This window comes from Arachis hypogaea, chromosome 16, assembly GCF_003086295.3.
Source record: "Arachis hypogaea cultivar Tifrunner chromosome 16, arahy.Tifrunner.gnm2.J5K5, whole genome shotgun sequence".
NCBI classification, from domain to species: Eukaryota; Viridiplantae; Streptophyta; class Magnoliopsida; order Fabales; family Fabaceae; genus Arachis; species Arachis hypogaea.
This window is the reverse complement of record NC_092051.1, coordinates 141,214,425-141,240,326: the sequence shown is the minus strand read 5'-3', so window position 1 is coordinate 141,240,326 and position 25,902 is coordinate 141,214,425. Positions and strand designations below refer to the sequence as shown.

The 25,902-nt window shown below is 31.0% G+C and overlaps 2 protein-coding genes and 1 long non-coding RNA gene across 6 annotated transcripts; 2 read left to right on the top strand and 1 right to left on the bottom strand.

The window, feature by feature from the left end:
• The first annotated feature begins 8,937 nt into the window (after positions 1-8,937).
• LOC112755382 (protein ABIL2) lies at positions 8,938-12,766 on the top strand. 4 transcript variants are annotated; one of them, XM_072221355.1, is made up of 10 exons: positions 8,938-9,184; positions 9,568-9,736; positions 9,979-10,061; positions 10,137-10,287; positions 10,595-10,694; positions 10,771-10,863; positions 11,257-11,299; positions 11,385-11,416; positions 11,535-11,674; positions 12,467-12,766. In XM_072221355.1, the coding sequence occupies exons 2-10, from the start codon at positions 9,611-9,613 to the stop codon at positions 12,632-12,634; spliced, it is 936 nt and encodes a 311-aa protein (XP_072077456.1). In that variant the 5' UTR covers positions 8,938-9,184; positions 9,568-9,610; the 3' UTR covers positions 12,635-12,766. The 4 variants fall into 4 exon arrangements, with proteins under 4 accessions (XP_072077456.1, XP_025659224.1, XP_025659223.1 ...); XM_025803439.3 differs by having other exon boundaries at positions 12,464-12,766; XM_025803438.3 differs by having other exon boundaries at positions 11,385-11,476.
• A 1,520-nt stretch (positions 12,767-14,286) lies between these two features.
• On the bottom strand, positions 14,287-20,604 carry LOC112755381 (uncharacterized). The gene is made up of 11 exons (XM_025803434.3): positions 20,196-20,604; positions 19,916-20,096; positions 19,195-19,277; positions 18,652-18,752; positions 17,483-17,578; positions 17,253-17,306; positions 16,758-16,906; positions 16,176-16,293; positions 15,940-16,027; positions 14,815-15,043; positions 14,287-14,694 (listed from the first exon to the last, which is right to left on the bottom strand). Exons 1-10 carry the CDS (start codon positions 20,446-20,448, stop codon positions 14,829-14,831), a joined length of 1,338 nt encoding a protein of 445 aa, XP_025659219.2. The 5' UTR covers positions 20,449-20,604; the 3' UTR covers positions 14,287-14,694; positions 14,815-14,828.
• Positions 16,289-17,943, top strand: LOC140180394 (uncharacterized). The gene is made up of 2 exons (XR_011874603.1): positions 16,289-16,568; positions 17,440-17,943. It is a non-coding gene; the product is annotated as an uncharacterized lncRNA (long non-coding RNA).
• Positions 20,605-25,902: the final 5,298 nt, after the last annotated feature.

Here is a 25,902-nt window from a genome sequence, read left to right as displayed (position 1 = left end):
ATATCTAATGGCTCGACTTGTGGGTCTTTTATGAACAACCTTTTATAATAGTTATCGTTTGGATATTTTATTTCTTTGCTTTGCTATGTTTCTTAAAAAACCTTTCCCAACTATTATGATTTGTGGTGGTTTTTTGTATGAATGTCTTTTTTCTTGGATTGCCTTTAGTCAGTGTAGTTGTTTCCATAGTTTTTTGTGACTTAATAAAATTTTTGTTAAAGTTACCTGATAACTTTTGATGCTAATTTTGTTAAGTTGCTAAAGATGTCGGTCAATAGTAGGTCAGTCACGACATTGATCTTTTTTGTAAGGTCGGGACTATATGCTTCCCTTAGTTAGTTTTGCTCTGACTTTAAGTAGTCAGTTTTAATAAGTTATTTTTGCGATTCATTTTGGGCTTGCCTCTTTTTAAGTTTTAATGAAGTCAGACTACAATCTGCTTATATAACTTCTTACACTAATTTGGATTTTGTCGCTTTATCTTGTCGACCACCTAGGTCGGACAATAATTTTTGCGGTTTTTTTTAGAGTAAATTAGTGCATTTTAGTTGAAACTTAGTAGAAAAATGAACTATCATTAATGAGAAAATAATTTACATAAGTTACTTTGATACTAAGAGTTTTCTTTATCATTAACTCTTAGCCCTTGCTATGATGCCTCGTTAAAACCTCCTCAAGGAAAATCTTTCTCAGAAAAAAACCATGAAGTCGGAAAAAGAGTACACCAGGGAGTAAGATGTGCTTTTAACTATAGTACCTTTTCAAGTTACATGCATGCCACGACCTGGGAAGCTCGTTCCCCTCTAGGTCAGACACTTTGTAGTAACCTTTTTCTAAGACTTCAACAATTTTGTAATGTCCTCTCCAGTTTGCAGCCAACTTTTTGTCGTCTGACTTTTGTGTTCCAATGTTATTTCGGATTAATATGAGGTCATTTGTGGTGAAGTTTCTTTTGATGACTCTTTTGTTATACCTTAAGGCCATTCTTTGCTTTAATACTTCCTCTTTTATCCGAGCTTGTTCTCAAACTTCTGAATGGAGATCAAGTTCTTCCTTTTGAGCTCAGACGTTTCCTACTTCGTCATAGAATCTAACCCTTGGGGATTCTTCATTGACTTCTATAGGGATTATGTCTTTTATATCATAAGCAAGTCGGAAAGGAGATTCCCCAGTTGTTAAGTGGGGGATTGTCCGATATGCCCACAAGACTTGAGGAAGCTCATCAGCCCATGCTCTCTTTGCATCTTGTAGTCGGTGTTTCAGCCCGGCCAATACAACTTATTTGCAGCTTTTGTTTGTCCATTAGTTTGGGGGTATTCTATCGACATGAACTGGTGCTTAATTTTGAGACTTGCTACCAAACTTCTGAATGCTAAATCAGTAAACTGAATTTCATTGTCTGTGGTGATGGAGTGTGAAACTCCAAACCGGATGGCAATGTTCTCGTAGAGAAATTTCTGACTTCTTTGAGCTGTGATGGTTGTTAGAGGTTCTGCCTCTATCAACTTAGTGAAATAATCAATTATAAGTATGAGGTACTTTACCTGTCTGGTGCTTGTGGGAATGGTCCGAGGAGGTCTAAACCTCCATTTTGCAAATGGCCAAGGTGAGGTAATGCTAATGAGCTTTTCAAAAGAGGTGTCACATGGAAGTTAGCAAATGGCCAAGCTGCCTGTCTTTGTAAGGTCGGTCAAAAGAAGCCAGCTCGGATCACTTTCTTAGCTAGTGATCGTGCTCCTAAGTGGTTTCTACATATGTCACTGTGAATTTCCTCTAAGACTTCTTTAATTTTGAAGGTCGGGACGCACTTTAATAGCAGTGTAGATATTCCCCTTCTATAGAGGATGTTGTGAACCAAGGTGTAGTTTTGTGCTTCCCTTTGTGAACCTCCTTTCTTCTTTAGAGATGATATCGAATTTAAGGTATTCGATGATGGGAGTCATCCAACCCAAACCTAGATTGGAGATAGCCATTCTGCCATTGTGTCCGACTTGTGAATTTCTTTGGCCATTGATGGTGTCTGGAGAGTTTCATGGATCAAGCTTCTATTGTTGTCTCTTGGCTTGGTGCTGGCCAACTTGGAGAGGACATCAGTTCGGATATTTGATTTTCGAGTTATATGTCGGACCTCTGCTTCCAGAAATTGAGCTAATTGCTCCAGTATTTCTTTCAAGTATTTTTTCATGTTGGGATCTTTAGCCTGATAAGTCCCATTTACTTGAGAGGTTATTACTTGAGAATCGCTAAACACAATCAACCTTACAGCTCTGACCTCTTTGACTAACCTCAAGCCAGCAAGTAATACTTCATACTCTGCTTGATTGTTAGACGATGGAAACTCAAATTTCAATGAAAGTTCTATCTGAGTTCCTTCTTCATTCTCAAGAATGACTCCTACTCCACTTTCAGCTTTATTAGATAATCCATCTATATATAAATTTTAGGCTGTAAGACTTTCCTGGGTTCCGGTGTACTCAGCCACAAAGTCGGCCAAATATTGGGATTTGATTGCTATCCAAACTTCATACCTTAAGTCGAATTCGGACAAATCTGTTGCCCACTGAAGCATCCGATCTGTAGTATCTGTCGTTTGGACGATATGCTTCATAGGTTGATTGGTTCAGACTTTTATAGTATGAGTTTGGAAATAAGGTCAGATCCTTCTGGAAGTGAGCACAAGGGCATATGCAAACTTTTCTATTTTCTGATAGTCTAGTTTTGCCCCCGTAGAGCCTTGCTAACAAAATAAATTAGTTGTTGTCCGTTCTCATCTTCTCAGACTAAAGCTGAGGCTATGGCCTTACTTGCAACTGCAAGTACAGTAGGAGCTCTTTTTCTGAAACAGGTCGGGTGAGTATTGGTGGTTGACTCAGGAAATTTTTGAAGTCTTGAAAAGGTTGCTTACATTTTTTAGTCCATTCAAATTTACACCCTTTCTTGAGTATTGAGAACAGGGGTAGAGACTTCAGGGCTGATTCTGCCAAGAATCTGGATAAGACTGCTAATCTTCCATTCAATTATTGGACTTTCGTGAGATAAGTCGGGCTTTTTATCTCGAGTATTGCTTTACATTTTTCTGAGTTGGCTTCGATGCCCTTTGGGTGAACATGAAGCCTAAAAACTTTCCGGCTTCTACTGCAAATATGCACTTTGAGGGATTTAGTCTCATCCCATACTTTCTTATTGTGTTGAACACCTCAGTTAAGTCAAACAAGAGATTAGTGTCCTCCTTTGTTTTGACAAGCATGTCATCAACGTAGACCTCCATTAACTTACCAAGGTGGGATGAAAACACCTTATTCATTAGCATTGATATGTGGCTCCAGTATTTTTTAATTCAAAGGGCATCACCACATAAAAATAGTTGGCCTTTAAGGTGATAAAGAGGTCTTCTCTTGGTCCGACTTATACATCGGAATTTGGTTGTACCCCGAGTATGCATCCATAAAAGACAAGTATCGATACCCTGAAGCTGAATCCACCAAGGTATCAATGTTGGAAAGTGGGTATGGGTCTTTAGGACAGGCTTTATTGAGGTCGGTGTAATCGACACACGTTCTCCACTTCCCGTTCTGTTTTTTCACGAGTACCATGTTAGCTAGCCACAAAAGGTATTTTACCTCTCTTATAAATCCGGCTTCTAATAAAGCTTGTACTTGCTCCTCCACAACTTGTGCTTTTTCAGGACCAAGCTTTCGTCCCTTTTGTTGAATAGGTCATGAGCCTAAGGAGACAGCGAGCTTGTGGCTCATGAGGTCGAAGTGTATCTCGAGCATGTCGGAGGCTTTCCAAGCAAAGAGATTGGAGTTTTGTTTTAAGAGCTTAACAAAATTTGTTTTCAATTCTATATCCAGGTTAGCTCTTATGCTTGTTGTTTTCTCTGCTTGATCTCCAATTTGAACCTTTTCGGTCTTTCCACTAGGTTGAGGTCATAGTTCTTCTCGTGCTCGGACACCACCCAGTTCAATGGTATTGATTTCTTTTCCCTTAATGCTTCCCCGTAGATTTAAGTTTTCATTATAACATTTTCACGCCAACCTTTGATCTCCTCTTATGGTAGCGATTCCCTCTGAAGTCGAGAAATTCATAAAGAGATGAGGAGTGAAAATGACTACAGCTAGTCGGTTAAAAGTTGTCCGACCTATCAATGCATTGTAAGTTAATGCTACGTCGACCACAATGTAGTCTATACACAAAGTTTTAGACTTCAACCCTTTACCAAAAGTGGTATGCAAGGAGATAAAGCCAAGAGGTCGGATGGGCGTGTCTCCTAATCCAAAAAGATTGTCGGGATAGGCTCTTAGCTCTTTCTCTTCTAACCTGAGCTTGTCGAAAGTAAGTTTGAATAATATGTCGGCCAAGCTCTTCTGATCTACCAGAGTTCTGTGAAGGTTTGTATTGGCAACTATCATTGTAAGCACAACAGGATCGTCATAGCCAGGGGTTACTCCTTGAACGTCTTCTTTGGTGAATGAGATTGTGGGTAAATAGGGAACTTCGTATTATTCACCGACTTGGTAGACTTCTTTTATATGTCTTTTACGAGAAGACTTGGTTATCCCTCCTACTGCAAATCCTTCAACTATCATGTGGATGTGTCTATCAGGGGTTTGTGGTGGCCGATCTCGTCGATCTCTGTCTTCATCACCCCTCTTCCGTTTTCCTGGATCGTCTGATCTTTCTACGAGGTATCTTTTTAACCGACTTTTTCTGGTCAGTTTTTCTATCACATTTTTTAAGTCATAGCACTCATTGGTAGAATGTTCATATAGTTTGTGATACTCACAGTATTTCATCTGACTTTCAGCTTTCTTATTCTTGATGGGGTGAGGGATGGAAGTTCTTCAGTATGGCAAATCTCCCTGTAGATGTTGACAAGAAAAACTCAGAGCGGTGTGTAGTTGTGGTATCTTCGAGACTTGTCCGAGTTGTACTCATACTTTTCCTTTGCTTATTTATCTTTATCCCGAGCTTGATAAGGAATATTTTGCTTTGGAATTGGCTCTCTAAGTTAGGAATTCTCCTATATGTGGATATACTTTTCTGCCCGTTCTTGTACTTTGTACCGAGTGGTCGGATGTCGCTTGGATATAGATTGAGAAAACGGCCCTTCTCTGAGACCGTTAACCAAACCCATTATCACTTCTTCTATAGGTAAGTTTTGAATCTCCAAACAAGCTTTGTTGAATCGTTATAAACTGGGAGAGTTTCTCTGACTTCTTGTTTAACCCCTAGAAGGCTAAGAGCATTCTTGACTTTATCTTTCTGAATTGAAAAGCGGATGAGAAACTTTCTTCCAAGGTTGTCGAAACAAATTACTAACCTAGGTGGTAAGCTATCAAATTACTTCATCGCCGCTTTGGTTAACGTCGTCGAAAAAGTTTTGCAGCGAGTTGCATTGGACACATCAGCCAAATACATTTGACTTTTAACATTACTGAGGTGGTGTCTCAAGTCGGTCGTTCCATCATAGAGGTCCATGTCAGGGATTTTGAAGTTCCTATGGACCCTAGCCCGTATGATCTGTTTTATGAATGCATCTTCTCCTCTAAGAGGGCTTTCCTCCCGATCTCCACGGTTGCTCCGATTTCGAAGGTCAGTTTCTTGTCTTGAGAGCTTTTCTTCTAACTCTCTTCGTCGCTGCACCTCCTTTCGTAAGACTCTTTCGGCTTTCCTTTGTCGCTCGATCTCTTGCTCAAATTGCTCTAATCAACCAAGGTACCCATGTACGAGTCCCATGATTTCTGTGGGATGCAGGAGTTCTTCATTCTCTGGTGGTGTATTTCTGAATTAATTCTCCTAGGTAGGAGTTTCCCGATATTCCCTCCCTATTAGGACCACCTTCTCTATTATGTTGGAGGGGTATGATGAGTGCTTGGTCATCATTTTGAGATTTTGGTTCTGATTTAAATACTGTGTATCCGTCTTCAAACTGATTGTCCGCCATGGTAGGGTGTAGACTTTTAGGTCTCCGACAACAGTGCCAATGTTTCGAGGGTTACCTGAAATTGGGTTGCTTTTGGGCCTGAAGTGAGATCCAGACTCCTTTTTAGGTAGTGTTCGATTTCTTCTGGTATCGAAGTGTCGCCGCCCGAGTTCCTTGTGTGGAGGTGGGAGTGTACCTGTAAGGGACTCTGATACTTAAGTTAATAAGGGTTTAAGCAGGTTTTTAGTAGATTAGGTTCTAAATATACCCGATAATGTCAGTATATTTATAGTAGAGTAGATAATCATTTTTTAGAGTAATTCTACCTTTGATGGTGGATGACGGTTTCCTTTTTCTAGGGAAGTTATTGATACCTCCTTTCTAATAAATGGAAGATATTTTAGGAATTAGTTACTTATTTAGATAAGTAGAACTGAGTTGTTTGTCGTTGCGTCTAACCTCTATGAGATTGGGTATGTGTAAATGAGGTCAGTTCTCTTGAATGGACTTTTATTCATTTTAGGATCGACTATATTTTTGGATAATAATAATAATAATAATAATAATAATAATAATGCTGTTTTAAAAAAAAATTTAGAAAGAAACATGGTGGAGGGGCAATCCAGGGACCATCCACTTTGCCGCAAACAATGGCACTGATTATTATCAGATTTCATAATGGACACCGAGAACTCGGCAAGTGACATTGTTTAATTAGAAAAGGATTTAAATTTGTCAAGTCCAAAAATAAAGAACTATTTGTCATTTGCCTATGCTAGTTATTATTGCATATCAACTGCTTTGCTAACCTTTCTATATCAACTGCATGATTCCTTATCCCCTCACTCACTTTTGAAATATAAAAAAAAAACCATCCAACGAATACACTAAAAATCAGTCATAATAAATAGGGTGATAAGTTAAACACAAAATACATAGGGTGAATAATTTGATAGTGGCTTTTTGTGTATATGACATTTTTTTATCGAATTAGTATTCTATAATTTTTGTGTTGGACAATTTTATTTTTTATTATTTTTAATTTCGTATGAAAATTTAAAAATAACATTCATTACTTACCATTAATTGTCCAAAACACAATTTTAAGAACATGATGAGAATTTGCTTTAAAAATAATTTACTTTGAAAAAATATACGGTCAGAAACCCCAAAAAGGTAAAAGCAAAACACTAGTGTGTATAGTCATTGCCTTTTCACTTTTCAGATCTAATTAAGTAACTCCCGAAATTGATGGAAGCAAAAAAAAATGGAGCCCATAAGATGGCAATGATGAGCAGTGGTTAGTGGTTACCACTACTCAGTTTCTGTTTCTCGAAGCAAAGAAATCGAGGGAATGAATGTTCTCTTCTAACCTTTTCTCATTAGCATCTATTTATGTCTATCTTCTATCTATCCATTAGGCTCGGTGGTTTTTTTATATAACACCGAGGAGATATAGACATATACACACACATATACACATATACATATATATATATATATATATATATATATATATATATATATATATATATATATATATATATATATATAACTAATGAGATATAGATAAAAATATTATATTTAAAAATATTAAATTAATATATTTTATATTTATTTTGATAAAAAAATACATAAATATTAATAAGAAATATTATTTATGTTTTTTATTATTTTTATAATTTTTTATTATCATATTTTTTCTAAACTTTTTTAATAAAAAAATTAAATTTTTATAATTTATTTTAGTTTATTAACAAACAAAATACAAAAATATTAATTTTTGTGTCTCTATTATTTATATCTTGTTTTGTCCTATTTTTAAAACCAAAAACAGTCTTATAGAATGATAATTAAAAAAAGTTCGATGCACAATTTTTTTAAAAAATATTTTTTATCATATATAATTTATTAGAAATAAATTCTTTAACTACAAAAAGTAAATTCATAATCTTTCGATTTTAATATACCTTATTTATTATCTTAAATAAAATCAAATTTATTATTAAAATTCATACTTAATGTATAAAAGGATAGATTAATAGTATGTTAGTTTCTTATAATGCATTAGTATCATATAAAGTCAATACTCAATACTCAATACTCATTAGTAACTCTGTTAGTGCTAAGAAATTTAGATATAACTAGTGTGAGATATAGAATTATTAAAAGTTCAAAGTGACACGTTTGGATATGGTCATGGTAGTCTTTATGTGTTAAGTAAAACTTTATCTTTTCAGTAGTTTTAGTGTTTCTAAAGATTGACTCAAATTTGATGAAGTATCAAAATTTATCATGTTTATTAGCTGCATCTCTTGCACATTTTCAAAGATATACTTTTTCTAATATATATATATGTTATTTCTAAAATTATAATTCAAAATTATTTATTAATAATATATAAAATATTTATTATTTTAATAAATCTCATATTTTTTATTATATATTTAATAAAAATCATATATTAATAGGCACATCGGTAAACATAGTAGCCTTTGTAAATGCTTAAGAACTCCCAAAACTTAAACTACCATTTTGGATTAAACTAGATCCACTAAATTAGCAAATCAGTAAAAGGGAAATGATATTTATTTATTTTTTTATACATTTTTTTATGGTATTTATACTTTTTATCAATTTTTTAATATTAAAAATAAAAAATATTCAAAAAAATTGTATAAAAAAAGTATTATATATAATATAACAATCACTAAATCAGTCACTATTATAGATATTAAAAATAAATTAAAAACACATTGTTTATATATAAATATATAATAACTTATTTAGTGGTTGATTTTGATAGGTATAAATAATATTTTTTATATAATATTCCTGTAAATGAAATGACTAATGAAAAAGAAAGCAAAGTTCCCATTTATTGTTATCGAATTCCTCTACCTATGACAATGGCATTATGATTTATGTGCACTATTATATTCCTCCCTATGTTTCTGTCTCGATGACACTACTTTTCTCAATAAATCTCCAACTTTAGTGGTTGGCTTGTTAGAAACTTTGATGCGTCACTTTCTTTTGTTCATGCTTAGTCAAACACATCGAGTACCACCAAACCACTCTCGTTAGTGTTGGAGTGAATGAAGGGTTGGTCCACAACGTGCTCCTTTTGACTTTTCTTTTTTCTTCTTCCCTCTCACCACTTTGGTTCAAATTAATGTGTCGTCCTTGTATTCCATACCACTCATGAGTTAAAACAAACAACATCATGAATCTCAACTGAATAGAGATACAACAAAGGTTAGATAGTTTCTGTATTTTGGGTTTGCATATAAACAATTTGATTCTCTAGTAAACCAATTAGTTAACATAAAGAGTAGCCATTTTTTAATTTATTAACATAATGAAGTTACCCTTTTGATTTAACTTTGCCTATGTTTATTGAAAATTTAAAAAGATTTGAAGCTGTTAAGGCTGTGAATTTTGGAAGATTTTTAAATAAAAAAGATTGCATGCGTTATACTATAATATTAGTATATGTTAGTTGTTACCACGTTACATTCTGCTGATTTTCTTAAAATTAATGTTTATGCACGTTCACATCTACTATTTCAGAATTCAGATACATATTCCTTGATAATAATGTCTCATTATCTCTTTTAATTTTTTGCCATTTTTTATAGATATATAAGAATCGGCCAAAACTTTTTCCATTGATTTTCATTCATGGGGAAATTTGCAACTTCTGTGCCGGCGGTGGTACCTCCGCCGCCGGCGCCGGTATATCGGGTGTCCTCTAATTATGATGAGGTTTTCATGCAGCAGAGCTTGCTTTTTGATGATAGTTTACAGGTAAAACTTTGATTATGTTCTAGTTTTTTGTAATTTTGTCCTCTACTTGATTCCCTGTTTTTCATTGTCATTAAATTTGTTGAACTATTGATTTTGATTTGAAATATGTAACTCTTAATTAAGTAAGTGGACTCTAGAAAATATTGGAATTTCAAGCGTGAAAATCTTGTTTTAATTAAATTGGTATTAAATAAATAGTACATATTACATAAGTTCATTTTTTCACCTATATATATTCCCAGGATTTGAAGAATCTGAGAACACAATTATACTCAGCAGCTGAATATTTTGAGCTCTCATACAACAATGATGAGCAGAAAGAGATGTGAGTTAAATTAATTTATTAATTAATTGGATTGGTTGGTGTGTAAGCTAATTAATTATATGTTGATGTTTTCAGAGTGATAGAAACATTGAAGGATTATGCCATCAAAGCTCTTGTGAATACGGTGGACCATTTAGGGTCTGTGACATTTAAGGTTAATGATTTGTTGGATGACAAGGTTTCTCAACTTTCTCAAGCAAATCTTCGTCTTTCTTGCATTCAACAGGTATGTTTTTCTTCGGAAATTTTTGCTAACTAAAGAGTAGAATTTAATTTGATGTATTATTAGTGTAAAACTGTTTTACATTGACATTCAATCGCATAACGTCATATTTATAAAAATAAGTACATTTTATATTAACCACGTGAATGGTCGTTCAAAAAAACAATTGTGATTGAATTATTGTATTTTATACTATTAGTACATCAAAATTAAATTTTCAAAAAGTATTTGCCGTCAAATTTAAACTGTTTATGTTGATTATTTTTTATCTCCTTAACATTACGAATTTCTTTCTTAATTAATAATACAGAGAATAAGGACGTGTGAAGCATTTATGGATCACGAGGGACGAACCCAACAATCATTGGTGATTAGTGCTCCAAAATATCATAAGCGTTATATTTTGCCAGGCAAGTTTATTTATTTATATCACATTTTGTTTTCCAAAACCAAAAACTGTTTTATTATTATTCATCATAAATTCAGTTGGGGAGAGCATGAATGGTGCCAGCTTGAGAAGAATGAAATATTTAGGATGCAGCCTTGATGATGAAGATGATTGGCATCACTTCAGGAATGGTATCTGTTATCATTTCTACTGTTTTCATTCTATTTATGCTTAATTACTCTATTGGCTCATATAGTTTCGCAAAATTTTTAATTAGGTCTTTATATTTTTTTTTTTAATTGGATTTTTACACTATTTTTTTTTCAATTAGGTCCCTTTTAGTAGTAATTGACTTAATTTTATAGGGACTCAACTAAAAAAAAATTTAGTGCAGGAACCAAATAAAAGGAAAAAAAAAGTGTAAAGACCCAATTAAAAAAAAATTTGGTGCAAGGACTCAATTAAAAGGAAAAAAAAAGTACAAGGACCTAATTAAAAATTTCGCAAAACTATAAAGACCAACAGAATAATTAAACCTTCTATTTATACTTAATTATGTTTCTAATTTGTTTTGCAATACAAAGCTGTTCGAGCTACAATAAGGGAAACGCCTTCATCCACAGTCAGGTAATTTCAAATTCAAACATTTCTAGTTGCTTTTAATTTCTAAATAAAAATAGAAGACATGTTGTGACTCTTGACCATGATGTAGCAATAAAGGGCGTTCCCCTTCACCTTTACAACGTGAGAGACCCGGAGCTTTTGCATTCACTTCAACTTCAACCTTGCCTAAAAAAGATTTAGGTACATTCATAATTTCACTAATATTATAATAATTCTTCACTAATATGAGCTTTTGCAGAAAAGAATTCGGTTTCACCACACAGATTTCCACTGTTACGTACTGGATCTTTCTCAAGTAGACCTACAACACCAAACAAGACAAGTAATCAAAGCAGCACAGCAACCACACCAAGTCCCTCTAATAATGCAAAATTAAGAGTAAGTCAACTCGATATAGTGCTAGTTTGGATCTACTTTTTTAAGTGAAAAAAATATTTTTTTTAAAAAATAAAATAATTTTATTTAATTTAAAATTTATTTGGATACGTCTTCAAAAATAAATTATTTACTTTTTTTTAAAAGCTAGCAATATTTTACTTTTAAAAAAAGTAAAAATAAAAGACATTTTTAATATTTAAAATTTTTTTTAAAAAAATTTATTCAAATATAAAATAGTTTTTGTCTATTATAAAAAGATTTTTTTTAAAAAAATTAAAAAAAATATTTCTTTCAAAAGTCAATTTAAACCGACTTATAGGGTTAGTTTGAATTAGTTTTTTTTAGTAAAAAAGTACTTTTTTCTTAAAGTAAAATATTTTTATTTAATTTAAAACTTATTTAAATACGTTTTTAAAAAAATTTATTAAAAAAATAAAAGATATTTTTAATATTTAAAAATATTTTTTAAAAAATTTATCCTAATATAAAATAATTTTTGTTTGTTAAATTTTTTTTTAAAAGATAAAAAAAATAAATACTTTTTTTTAAAAAACAATACCCATAATATAATGCATCTCTTTTACTCTTCTTTAAAAATACACCTAACTAAAAATTTGTCACCAAATTAACTACTATGTATTTACATATAAATATATTATTAAAATGTATTTTGTATGTTTTATTTGGAAGCTGATTTTTAATGTACACTTATCATACTTTTATTTTTAAGTTTAAATTCTTTAGTTAATTATTTGACAGTTATTCTTTATTTTGTAATTATGTGTTTAGCAGAATGCTTCGGAACCTAGGAAATCAGCTTCAATGCGTTTTGCAGGAGAAAAAGCGGAAAACAGAGAAATGGAACCTTCTAGTAAAAGTAAACGCCTCTTGAAGGCATTACTTAGTAGGCGCAAATCTAAGAAGGATGAAATGCTATATACTTATTTGGATGAGTATTGATCTTAGTTTTACATGAGAGTTTATCAAAATTGATTTGGAGTGTGTATTTTAAATTGCCATCTCATCAGTTTTGTATTAGATAAAATAGTTTTTTTAATTTATAAAATATGGTTGTTGATGTTGTCATTATAATATATTTTTTTATTTTACGAATGACTGCCTTTTTTTTTATTATAGACTAATTTGTCTGATATGAAAAAAAAAATTAGAGATCAATTTAAAGTACTTGAACAAATGAGCGATTATGTTGTTCTGCATAATACAACTACACAGAGATATTTATATTACATTTCTAAACATAGCTAACTTAACCAACACAAAAGAGTCTCCAACTAAATATAGTTGTTACTAATTCTAGCCAGCTTAACACCTGAATTTACCTAACTAACCTTTACATTTATCACTTTGATTGTTTTGCATTCTGAATTTTGTGACGAGGAAAAGAATTGAAAAATAAAAAATAAAATAAATGTGTGGGGACCAAAGCCCAAATGGAGCCCAAAATGACGTAGAGGCAGACTATTTGGGCCCATTTGAGCTTTATTGGAGTTTTAACTTTTAACGTAACTCATGACAAAAAAAAAGACACTTTTAACGTGACTTGAGAGCATATAAGTATATTCCATAAGAATATATTCCAAGTTTTCGTCCAAATCCAAGGCATATTATTGAGCATAACAAATATTCTCTGCATTCTGTTTTTTTTCTTTTTATTTGAGCTGTGTGTTGTGAACTCTTTTCTTCAATGTTTGCAAGCCAACATTGCCAGAATCATCATCTCTGTCTCAGTAACCAAAGTACCTGGTACGTTTTCTCTCTAATTTATGGTTTAGGATAATAGGATGAATAACAAACCATGCCAATATATATCATATGGATTTACGTACAAAGTTTAGAAAACAAAAATTACGTTTCTTTTGGAGTAGTTACGTGCTAGAATGAGAAATTCATATTATGGTTAAAACCTCTTTCGTCCGGCATAGGCTTTGTTTAGCTATTATGTTTTCTCTTCCCATGCATGAATTTGTTTCAAGTTTGAACCATTATTACAGGGTTATTCTGATTTTGTTTCGTGTCCATGACAACGGCTTTTCGTACTAACATATTTTCACCCCCAAATTTAACATTTCTTACACTAGCTTACAAGTCTCTTAGATTGATATAGTTATTTATAAGAATATGTTTGGAGTAAGAGACAAGTCTAAGATAGAGAGTGTATTTAAAAATACAAATTTGTTGGAGTTTTTGTTCTTGTAAAAGGTGACATATGGTCTTAAATATTCTTAATGTTAGTTACATCATCTACTAAAAGGTATGGTGCTACACAAGTAAAATTATGAAATAGTTCAGCCTTAGAATGAGCTTCATGATCTTATCAGGACTTTTGATCTAACTAATTGCTTAATATTAAAATTGGTTTTAATTAATAAGGCTCAATAATTTTTCAATCACTACTCTGTATCTTCATAAGTACCTCAGTAATCTCCTTAAATTAAATGTTTGAGTTAAAACATTTCAAGAAAATATGTTACATAATTACTTAATTATATATCATTATTTATTAATTTATTTGTGACACATTTTGTTTCCAAGATAGCCTTAAGAAACAAACACTCGAATGATTCAGAATCAGGTAAATTAAGAATTAAGAATTTATTAAAATTTAATTCTAAAGGTTTTCATTTCAAGGTATCTTAGGTTTGCTTTACATTATCCAATATACAATTTTCACAAAAGTATTTGGTAATTGGTAGGGAGGAACTATACTTTCTCTCTCTCTCTGTTTTTTTTTTTTTTTGGGGATAATTGTTATTGTTAATATAAAATTATGGTATACAAAATGAATGATAATCATCCATCATCTTCTCTGACTCTGAATTTAGCCAATGAAGGGAAATGTTAGGTCACGCTAGAATCCTCTTCGAACTTTTCCTAAGAAGAAACCCTTTACTCCTGTAGAAAACACAGAATCTACATTGCCGCAATACATGAGCCTCATCTTGCACAACGAGTGCTGAGATCTCTCACGTTGAGGATATAAAAATTAAATATTCAACCACCTGCAATGAGAGGGAGTTAAGAATTCTTTAGTCTGAATGCACTTATAATGTGTAAAAAGCTAAAAAAAAAAAAAAAAGTAATCATGTAAGGATTGTTGTGCAGAAAAACTAAATAATTACCAAAAAAGAAGAGGTTATGAACTATCAACATTAACATATGAAGGGGAACATCCAACTCGAACTGGTTTTAAGCTTCTTAGAAGCTTTCTTCCGTTCTCGAATGCTAAAACGAGGATACCAAACAAGTATAGTAGGCAAAGATAGAGTTTTTCTATTAGGGAAAATTTAAAGGAGACACGGCTTCCACCCTGAATTGTTCTGAGAAATAACATTCTGTTCTCTTTCAACCCTGCACAAAACCATTATGTAACATATCAGAATAAATTCAAGTTAACAAGTAAGCAAATTAAGAATGACATGTTACTCTTCCATAATCATTGTAACTTTAGCCACATAAGCCTATAGTTGGATTGATGAGATATCTGAGTAGCCTAAAAATAGATCCTTCAGAGCACATTGCACTCTTATTGACTAGTAGTTTATTTTTCAAATAAGGATGAATGTGATATAAGACAGTATGCTCACTCACTGAAACTCACATGCCCAGAAAAGTTTTAGTGGCCTAGGGAGGGAAAACCTCTTGGTCAACCTTCTTGGTAATATATTTTTTTTTAAATTTAAACATTTGTTTTGTTATTGTTAGTAAACTTCCAAAGGCAGGCAGTGGTAATGTCAGTGCAAATATCGTCATTCCTTCAGTGTGCTCGGCAGCCAGTTAGTTCATGTCATAGGAATTCACCCGTGAATCCATCTGGGACAAGGCATGCACTGAAAAATGGCTCTTTGCTGTGTATATGTGGAGGCTCAGGCTGTTAGGTGCTAATTAAGTCATCTAGCCAAGTAGAAAACAATTAATAGTTTAACATAGTCAGTGAAATGGGTTTGTGACTGGGAAGAGAAGGATTAGCTATGGTTAGTTAGAATTGGAATTTACTCAATCAACCTTGTTATGGGGAAAAGCTTCTTAGGTCGACTCGGCAAATTAGCAATTGATGCACAAAAATGGGAAAATGTGAATATAGCAATATAGTATTGAGTCGGAAAATGTGCCCCAACACCCACCAATGTGGGTCCATCTCCTCTTGGAGCTTAACGAGCTACAGGAAACATTGATGGCACTTATGTGAGCTCATGCCAAATAGCATAGTGCAAGAGAAAGAATTCCTTTCAATATGGAATACTTACAAGATTGGTTCGTCGACAAATTAGTCCAATCATGTGGGCTCTTATTCTCTCCTGCTGCCTTGATCAAGTCAAACAGTGCTTGATTAACCTGAATTTTAAATTCTTTTAAGTTCATTTCCAGTATCAAACATTGCAAATACTACAAATGCCAATCTGAACAGGCAAAGTACGACATGCTACTTTTACAGAACTCAAGTAATCAGGTATTTATCACATCTTTTACTTGCATAATATACCTCTTCAGGCCGCTCATGACTCACTAAATGACCTCCATGAAGATCAACCATTCTGGCTATCGGGTGAAGCCTCTCAGCAAGTCTCTTTGCATGATCAATCTGAGCAATTATGTCATGCCTGAATGTGCAGGAAATGTATAATCAGAATCTATAGGATAAAAACCTTGTCAAAGATGAATTCTCTGTGCATGTGTACGCATATTCATGCATAATTCTGTGTATGTTTCATGCATAATTTTAATTTCGCTTCTCTGTAAGGATAATATTGCAGACTAGCTGACAAGCAATATTACATAACAGTGCAGTTATGATCATATGAATCACGGTAAGATTTTCGTGATTCAATCTGGTTCCAGAAGCCAGCAATGTATTAACGAAATTTTGGGTTTGGAGGTATGTATTGCAATATGCTTCATGATTTTCGTGATTTGATCTGATTACTAAAGCCAGCAGTGCAAATCACATGAACTCTGTGTGAACGTAGAGCTCATGCATTATTTGGCCTGTCAGAGTAATCTTAACATGACCAAGTGTCAAAATAGTATTACATTACATATTACATAAATGTCTGCAGTTATTCACCTTCCATGAATGACTGAAACAAGAAAACCTCCAGATTTCATTGCATCAATATCTGGTTGAGTCACACTATGTGTCCAACATGCATGCATTTGGCCATCAAAACCACTGCTAGATTGCATTCCAGATGATGATATACATTTGACATATTGCTGAGAGAAATAGTGAAATTGAATTAGGATAACTTAGGAAAACAATTTCTGAATGCTTAAACAGGCATTGCATGATGATTAGTAATATGTGATCCATGTAAGGGTGTCCAGGAGTTGAAAGGGTAAAAAACAGAAAGGAATGTCTACATGATTATTTTTCAATATAGGGCAAGGAAATGGAGAATTGAATAAAAGCTAATGTTTTATTGTAAAATATTTGCAAAGTTAAACTTTTGTAAATTAAATATTTAAATTATGTTTCAAAAGTTTAAGTTAGAAAGAAACTAAATACATAGGTTTCCACAACAACTGCTTAGCTTAAAAGCTTATATTTAATATATCATACCTGATATAATATTGCTCTCCTCTTTTCGGTTCCAACATATTCATCAAGATATTCCTGCATTTTTTAAATAAAATGTTCATGAACATAGATCTATAGTTTGTGTACAGCCTAAGTAATTCAATTTATTAATTCTCCTTCCACACTTTCGTAAAGATTGGGCCTTTTCAACTATACTTTATGGCGACAGATTATCAAGAGGATATAATCAACTAATACAAGAAATGTTTTACCTGTGAGTAATGGGTGTCCAAGTCAACAGCAGCCCTTTGCTCAGGAGTCTTTGCTTTCAAGAAACGGAAAGCGACAGAGAATGTTCGTCGGTCAAGCTGATGAAAAGAAGGGGAGAAAAAGGAAAGATAATGAGGATTTTAGCTATTGTAACTACGTTCGTGGACATAAATTAAAAATCATGGTAAAAGCCTATAAATCTTATATGCCATGGATCAGATTGAATATATCATAACCCAACGTCAAATACAGATTAGTGAACATATAAACAATTGATGAGTCTACAAATTACCCATTTCCCCCAATAGCTAAGATTTCTGTACTTTTCTTTTCTCTTTCTTCCCTTTGCCCCAGTTGTAAAGAAAATTATTATAGTTCATAAACCTGTTTCTTTCAACCCAGCAAATGGGGAAGTTTATAGAATTTTTAATGCCATAAAAAATTTCTCTGGCAAGTTTGGTCAGTGAATTGTCTACCTACACAGCAGCATGGAGTGTGAGTGCCTGCATAGTTGCATGAGGTTCCAAAATACCCAAAAAACAAAACATAAAAAGGAAGAAGGAAAAAAAGAATCTTTACAATGTGCTATAAGCCTGAAACTGTATCGTGATTGACATGTGCTATAAGCCTATGGCACACACTCAATGGGGCTTTTTCCTTGGTCAAAATTTTTGTGCCTTGGTGATCGTTAGAAAGGTCTTTTTAATAATAACAATGGAAAGCAAGAATCTAAGGAAGAAGGAATAATACGGATGCACTACGAACATGTACAAATGCACTTTCTTCCTTTTTTTTCTCATTTAACACCCCTTGTTTTATGGAAAGAGACGTTTTCAACATGTCTCCTAAAAGAATTGCCTTATTGTGCTCAAAATTCGAATTAAAAACAAGAATAGGGTATAAACAAATTTATGGTATGCAAGTTCACACATGCCACATCCTGACCCGAGCTGGTTTGATAGTTAGAAGGGAGTACAAAAATTTATGATATTTGTTCCCTTAAATCACTGACGGGCAGAGAATGAGTGAGAAATTAAACTTTGTAATATAAATTGTACATAACTCTGTCTAAAATGTTGACTGGAAAAAAAATGAAATCCTTCATCTAAAAACAAACCAAATTACTTTTTAGATTGACCAAGTGTTGAAAGATATAGTTATACAAAAATACCTTTGGAAAACATTGAAAACCTCCCCCTGTTGCATTGAGCAATGCCAAGGAGAGAACTCTATCAGGAACCAATGCTGCTACTTTACAAGCTATCATAGCTCCTGTTATGATAGGGAAAAGTAATTAAAATTGTGTACATATAAACAAAACCAGAAAGCAGATTTTTCTATAATACAAAATAGAATCACAACCAAATCTAAGGAAAGGATAGTCACTCCTATTTCCATTGACTATTACATGAATATGTTTAAAAAAATCATGTAAAAGTGTCATTAATAAAGAGTGTCATGATCAAAATAAGAGTGGCAATATAAATTCTCTCAAATCTAAATCATAAGCAAAAGATGCTGTTGTCAGCAGCATGTTAATCTTCCAAAGCACCGATTCAATTTTCAAGAAATCATCTCAGGAGGATATATATCAGCTACATTTTGGAATCGTCTTAATCAACATAAAGTTTATATTTGGGATTAATTTATTAATGCAGAAACCTACTCCAAAATTCCCCAAATGAAAATTTCACTATCCAAGACTAGTACTTACCCATTGAGTGCCCAAAAACATGGGCTTTCTTCCAACCTAGATGATCTAACAATGCAATTGCATCCTTCGCCATGATCGTGGTTCTGCAGCCAATAATAATCACCAATCAAGACAAGCCAGAATCCATAACCTTCAACAAAACTTCCATTCCACTTTGTTCATTTCAAAATTGACAAAGGTGTTGGAGAACATAAATAAAGAAAGAGTTTAGCTAATATGTGCCCTTTGATAAACTTATTATTAGTGGAAGGTTTTAAATTTTTTTATTTAATAAATGTAAAATAAAAGTATTGAAAACTTAAATTTTTTGTATTTCCAATAAAAATTTCCTCAATTTGTAATCCTAAGTGTGCTGCAAACAAGATAGATAAATCTATAAAGAAAACAAAAATGGTCGCACAGTTAAAAACAAAGGATAACTAGAACCTTTGCTAAAGTAGAGAATGGTGGAGACCACTTCTTCATCCAATGGTGGGACTCACAACAATTTCATCTCATTATCACAACAAAATTCTAGCAAAAAATCTAATTGTCTACGATTTTCCCATTTAATGAAACTCAAGCGTGGCTCAAAGTACAACCACTCAACAAAAGAACAAAATAAGAAATCGAATCAGTGGAATCACCTTCAAAATTAAAAAGACAAAAAAAAAGGTGCCAAATTCAATCCAAAATGCGGAATCAAATGAAAATTGTAACGGAATGAAACTCGGAAACTCACGAGTATTCGGATTTTTGGACTGGCACGGAGCTCCTTCCCACGCCCCGATTATCAAACGCGCAAACCTCGATACCCTCACCGCATTCATTGTCATCTCCGCTCGAAACGTCGTCGTTAGGGATGGTGGTTCCGGTGAAGGCATCTATCTGTGGGCCCCACGCCTCGTGCGTGGCAGCCAATCCTGACCGTTCATCTCCACAAAATCAGTAAAATCCAATAAAAAAAGGAAAAAGTAAATTATAATGGTTAAAAAATAAAATAAAATAGAAGAATGGAAGACCTATGATGAGGAGAACTTTAGTAGTGCCGCGACCGTAGGTTTGATAGAATAGCTTTATCTCATTGTTGATGGGACTATCGACGGGAACGACGGCGGAGGATGCGGCCGCGGAGGGGGAGGATTGGTGGACTCCGACCTCGCAATACGGCATCTTTGCGTCGGCGCGTGAGGGAGCGAGGGGATTGGGAATTGAATAAGAGAGAGAGAGAGAGGAGCAGGAACAGGAGCAGGAGGAGGAGAATGGAGGGCGCATTTTGGGGGAGGTAATATAGGGTAGCGGTGGAAGTTGGGCGGGGACACGTGGCGGATAATGAATGGGTGGATTCCACGTAGGATGGACGGTTCAGCGCGACGCGGAAATGGGTTTGTTTAAATGTCAAAGTGGCAACGCCAACATTGAATTGAACCGAGTCAGACAGGTCCGGGAAAAGTTTTATAAAACGTGCTTAGTTTAGTTAAGCGATTTGTTAATAAAATAAGAGAGGTTAATTAAGATGTTATAAGTTATAACGGATTATATTAAGTAATTTAATCAAATATATTAGATTATTTAATATTTTTAATTAAAAATATTAGAAAATTATTAAAATGTATTATTTTTAATTATTAATTAATTATTAATATTTAAAAATATAAGATAAAATATGTTGTTAGATTATTAAATTAAAATAACTAAATTAAAAGAATTGAATTGATGAATAAATAATGGCTAAAAATGATAAATTTTTAGGTCACTTAGTATTTCTCTTTTAATTATTATATTTTTTATAAAAATATCTTTATGAATAATTATCTAGTAAAAAAGATTAAAAGTATTTAGTTGTATATTTTGTGTTAAATTTTTGTAGTAAAATAATTAGTTTTTAATAAACATAACAAATTAATTATTATTGTATTTTATATTTTCAGTTGCATTTTAACTATAAAATAAATACATTCTATATTCTTATAGTAACTAATTTGTAACTATATTTTTTATAGGGCAAAAAACTAGAATAAGCCAAGAGAAGTTACAAATTACCTAAATAAGCCAAAGTGAAATTCGTTTCAGCAATGAGTCAAACCATATATTTATATAATTCGAACCAATGTGGTTCGAACTCGAATCATTAATAATTCGAACCAGCTTGGTTCGAATTACACACAAACACAAGCACACACATAATTCGAACCAGCTTGGTTCGAATTACACACAAATACACGCACACACTAATTCGAACCAGCTTGGTTCGAATTACACACACAATAATTTATGGTATAATTCGAATTATGCTGTTAAAAAATTAATAATTTATTAAAAAAATTTATTAAAAAAATTAATAATTTAAAAATTAAAAAATATATATTTTTATTTCATACGTTAAAAAAAACTAACAAAATATTTAATTACGATACTTCTTTAAAATATTAATGAGCTATCAATTCGAATTCCATACAATACTTTTCTGTCCATTTTTTATAGTTCATGAATATTTTTTAATAAATTTTTTTAATAAATTTTTTTAAATTATACTACAAAAAATATTTTATCCTATGCAAAACAATTTTAAAAAAATGGCTTAAAAAATGTTAGGAGTACTATAAAAATTTGTAATGTTATAATAACTTAGGTAAATACATGCATGTACTCAAATTTTAAATAAAATACTCTACATAGTCAATAATAATTTAGAAATGAAAGAAAATATTTTATTTCATACAAAATAATTAAAAAATATATTTTATCCTATGCAAAACAATTTTAAAAAAATGGCTTAAAAAATGTTAGGAGTACTATAAAAAATATTCATGAGCTATCAAGAATGGGCAGAAGAGTATTGTATAGAATTCGAATTGCTTACCATATAATTTGAATCAGAGTAATTCGAACTTCGCTATGCGTAATTCGAATCATGTAATATCTCACCATATAATTTAAATAATTTTATTAAAAAATTATCATGAATATTTTTTAATAAATTTATTTAAATTATACCATAAAAAAATATTTTATTCTATGCAAAATAATTTAAAAAATGGCTTAAAAGATGTTAGAAGTACTATAAAAATTTGTAATGTCCTAATAACTTAAGACATTAAAGAAATACTCCACGTAGTCACTAATAATTTAGAAATTAAAGAAAAAATATTTTTATCATGTATTTACCTAAATCACTAGAATATTACAAACTTTTATAGTACTCATAACATCTTTTAAGCCATTTTTTAAAATTATTTTGTATAGAATAAAATATATTTTTTAATTATTTTGTATGGAATAAAATATTTTCTTTCATTTCTAAATTATTATTGACTATGTAGAGTATTTTATTTAAAATTTGAGTACATGCATGTATTTACCTAAGTTATTATAACATTACAAATTTTTATAGTACTCCTAACATTTTTTAAGCCATTTTTTTAAAATTGTTTTGCATAGGATAAAATATTTTTTGTAGTATAATTTAAAAAAATTTATTAAAGAAATTTATTAAAAAATATTCATGAACTATTAAAAATGAACAGAAAAGTATTGTATGGAATTCGAATTGATAGCTCATTAATATTTTAAAGAAGTATCGTAATTAAATATTTTGTTAGTTTTTTTTAACGTATGAAATAAAAATATATATTTTTTAACTTTTAAATTATTAATTTTTTTAATAAATTTTTTTAATAAATTATTAATTTTTTAACAGCATAATTCGAATTATACCATAAATTATTGTGTGTGTAATTCGAACCAAGCTGGTTCGAATTAGTGTGTGCGTGTATTTGTGTGTAATTCGAACCAAGCTGGTTCGAATTATGTGTGTGCTTGTGTTTGTGTGTAATTCGAACCAAGCTGGTTCGAATTATGTGTGTGCGTGTGTTTGTGTGTAATTCGAACCACATTAGTTCGAATTATATAAATATATGGTTTGGCTCATTGCTAAAACGAATTTCACTTTGGCTTATTTAGGTAATTTGCAACTTTTCTTGGCTTATTATAGTTTTTTGTCCTTTTTTATATCTAGATAGCATATAGTTGTCCGTTACCAGTTAATATGGAGAGGTAGGAAAAGTTGGCGGAAATAATAGTTTTCTGTTTCAAAAATATATTTGGCATGTATTTAGATAATTTTTTAGTTAATAACTTTAGAAGTTAGTTATTTTTGTTGGCCATTCAATTCTCTTCACAATTGTTTGACAAACCTTTATTCTTTTAGAAAGTTTTTAAGTATATTGATACATAAGTGTTTTAGTAAATTTTAATCGATAATTTTAATTATATATTATATATGTTTTTTATAATTAAAATTAATAATTAAAAATTACTGAAATATTAATGTATCGATACATTTAAAATTTTTTTATTTTTTTAACAAATTCAGCAACAAAACACTTTTCTTTAATAAACATCACTTCACAAAAACTGTAGATCACACTAAAAAAATACGGTGATTTATACAATACATGTTAAGTAACTTTTTGAAAAACTAAAAAATATTTTATCAACCATACAGGTTGTCAAAAAATACGGTGATATAGATTTAAAAATAGTATAACTAAGTATTTTTTAAATAAATTTTTAAAAAAATTATCAAAGACTAAATTTTTTAAAAAGACAAATAATATTTTTTGTTTAAAAAATGACCAAACCACAATGATTATTCAGCACTCTTTTCATAACTAATTAACACAGCACTCTTTTTTGGTGTTACTCATCAAGTACGTACTTTATCAAAAGTTTGATCTAAAAAATTACTCTCTTCAATTTGAGTTTGTCAAACTACTTTGTAAAATTTATTTATACATATGGATTATTTTTTTAGATATTGAACAAATTTTAGTATAATATTATAAAATAAATTTTTATTAGATACATTTAAGTTAAGGGCAGCTATTATATTTTTTGGATGATGTTGATTATATCATATTATATGTGCAGTGTGTTATTATACAGGTCAAATAAATATGTTAATTCTTTTAAATATTACGTAAATATTTTTACATCGACTTAACATAGTTATCACCAAATGAAGCGTATAATGAGAACAATAATATGTATTTTAATGTAATAACACAAAATGAATCTATTAAATAGATAGAAATATGACTATGTAGTATTTTGCGATCGAAATGAAAAAGAGAAAATTGAGAAAATTAGATGATTAGTGAACAGTGTCTTTAATAATCTTTCATGTTCTTTTTCTGTATTTTTTAGTGAAGATTTCGAATTTAGCTTTGGACTTTTTTTTACTTTTTGCGACGATTTTGAGAGATTATGAGCTTGGTTTGAATTTTGAACGTTATAGTTTTTTTTTTTTTTTTACAAAAGATAGGAGACTCGAACCCGCAATTTTTTAATTGAGTATGGGGAGACTATGTCATTTGAGCTATTATTCATTGACAAACGTTATAATTTTGATTGAAAGAAAAGAACCATTTTCATAATAACGTTCACACTATTCAACATATAACACGCACTTTAATTTGAGGTTAATTTTTGTTAAATTTGAGCCAAATTAATTATACTTAATTATTAAAAAGACTTATATGTAAAACACTAATTTTCTTCTAAGACCAGGTAGAGTTTTTCAAACTCCGATCCTCTTTCTCCTCTTTAGCGGCATTGATGACGAGATTTTCGACAAAATCCTATCATTCTAGTTTGAATATTTGAGGAAGTTAAGGATTCTAAAGTTAGGGTTCAATAAAAATATTGAAAATATACAGCGACGGATCTAGAAAATTTTGATAGTGGGGGTAAAAATATATATATTTTTATAATAAAAATATTATATGTACATAAAAATTAGTTATCAAATTATTTAATAATTATTATGTATTTGTATATAAATATATGTATTATATAATTTATTTTTAATGTGTATTTTTTATTTCAATATATATATACAAGTAGTTATTTTTTATGTAAATATAACATGATTAGTTTTTATAATATCTAATTTTACAAATTAAAACACTAAAATAATCATTTATAAATAGGGTAAAGTATATTTTTTGTCCTTAAAGTTTGACAAAAGTTTTAAAAATACCCCTATGTTTTATTTTGTTTCAATTTTGTCCCAAAAATTTTCGATTTGTATCAAATATACCCCTGAACGGCTAATATTTCAAAAAATTTAAGATCGATTCAACAACAATTTCATAAGAACAACCCCTCAACACAAGCAAATCAAGTATAATTTTCATGCATTATTGTTATATTGGCCTTAAATTTTTTGAAAATTTAGTCTCCGAGAGTATATTTGATGCAAATCGAAAACTTTTGGGACAAAATTGAAACAAAATAAAACTTAGGGGTATTTTTAAAACTTTTGCCAAACTTCAAGGACAAAAAATATACTTTACCCTTATAAATATCTGTCTTTTTATATAGGATAATGCTACATATTCATATTTTTTTGTTAACCAAGTCCAATCAAATTTGTCTAAAACAACAAAAATCAGTTATGATTAATATTATTTTAAATTTTATTGTTTAACTTGGTTAGACTTAGTTCATAAAAAGACTTGGATGTGTAGTATTTCTTTTACATATATATAAGTAAATACTTATTTAAAAATTTACTTCTTATATAATTAGAAGTCAATTCTTATTGAGATTCATAGTTGAAAAAGTTTTTTCAATTAATGTAGTTACAGAAAAAATTAAAACTAATATAAAAAAAAAAGATAAATAACACTCTTTTAAGTTAATTTCTAAGAAAAAGCACAAATT

Excerpts from the sequence above, each read along its gene's own strand:
- LOC112755382 (XM_025803437.3), top strand. The coding sequence starts at position 9,611 with ATGGGGAAATTTGCAACTTCTGTGCCGGCGGTGGTACCTCCGCCGCCG. Across the intron at positions 10,062-10,136 it reads AATGATGAGCAGAAAGAGAT|AGTGATAGAAACATTGAAGG; the intron begins GTGAGTTAAATT and ends TGATGTTTTCAG. Across the intron at positions 10,695-10,770 it reads TAAGCGTTATATTTTGCCAG|TTGGGGAGAGCATGAATGGT; the intron begins GCAAGTTTATTT and ends TCATAAATTCAG.
- LOC112755381 (XM_025803434.3), bottom strand. The coding sequence starts at position 20,448 with ATGCGCCCTCCATTCTCCTCCTCCTGCTCCTGTTCCTGCTCCTCTCTC. Across the intron at positions 17,579-18,651 it reads GTTTTCAATGTTTTCCAAAG|CTTGACCGACGAACATTCTC; the intron begins GTATTTTTGTAT and ends TCTTTTCATCAG. Across the intron at positions 15,044-15,939 it reads TTTGTCGACGAACCAATCTT|GGTTGAAAGAGAACAGAATG; the intron begins GTAAGTATTCCA and ends GGTTTTGTGCAG.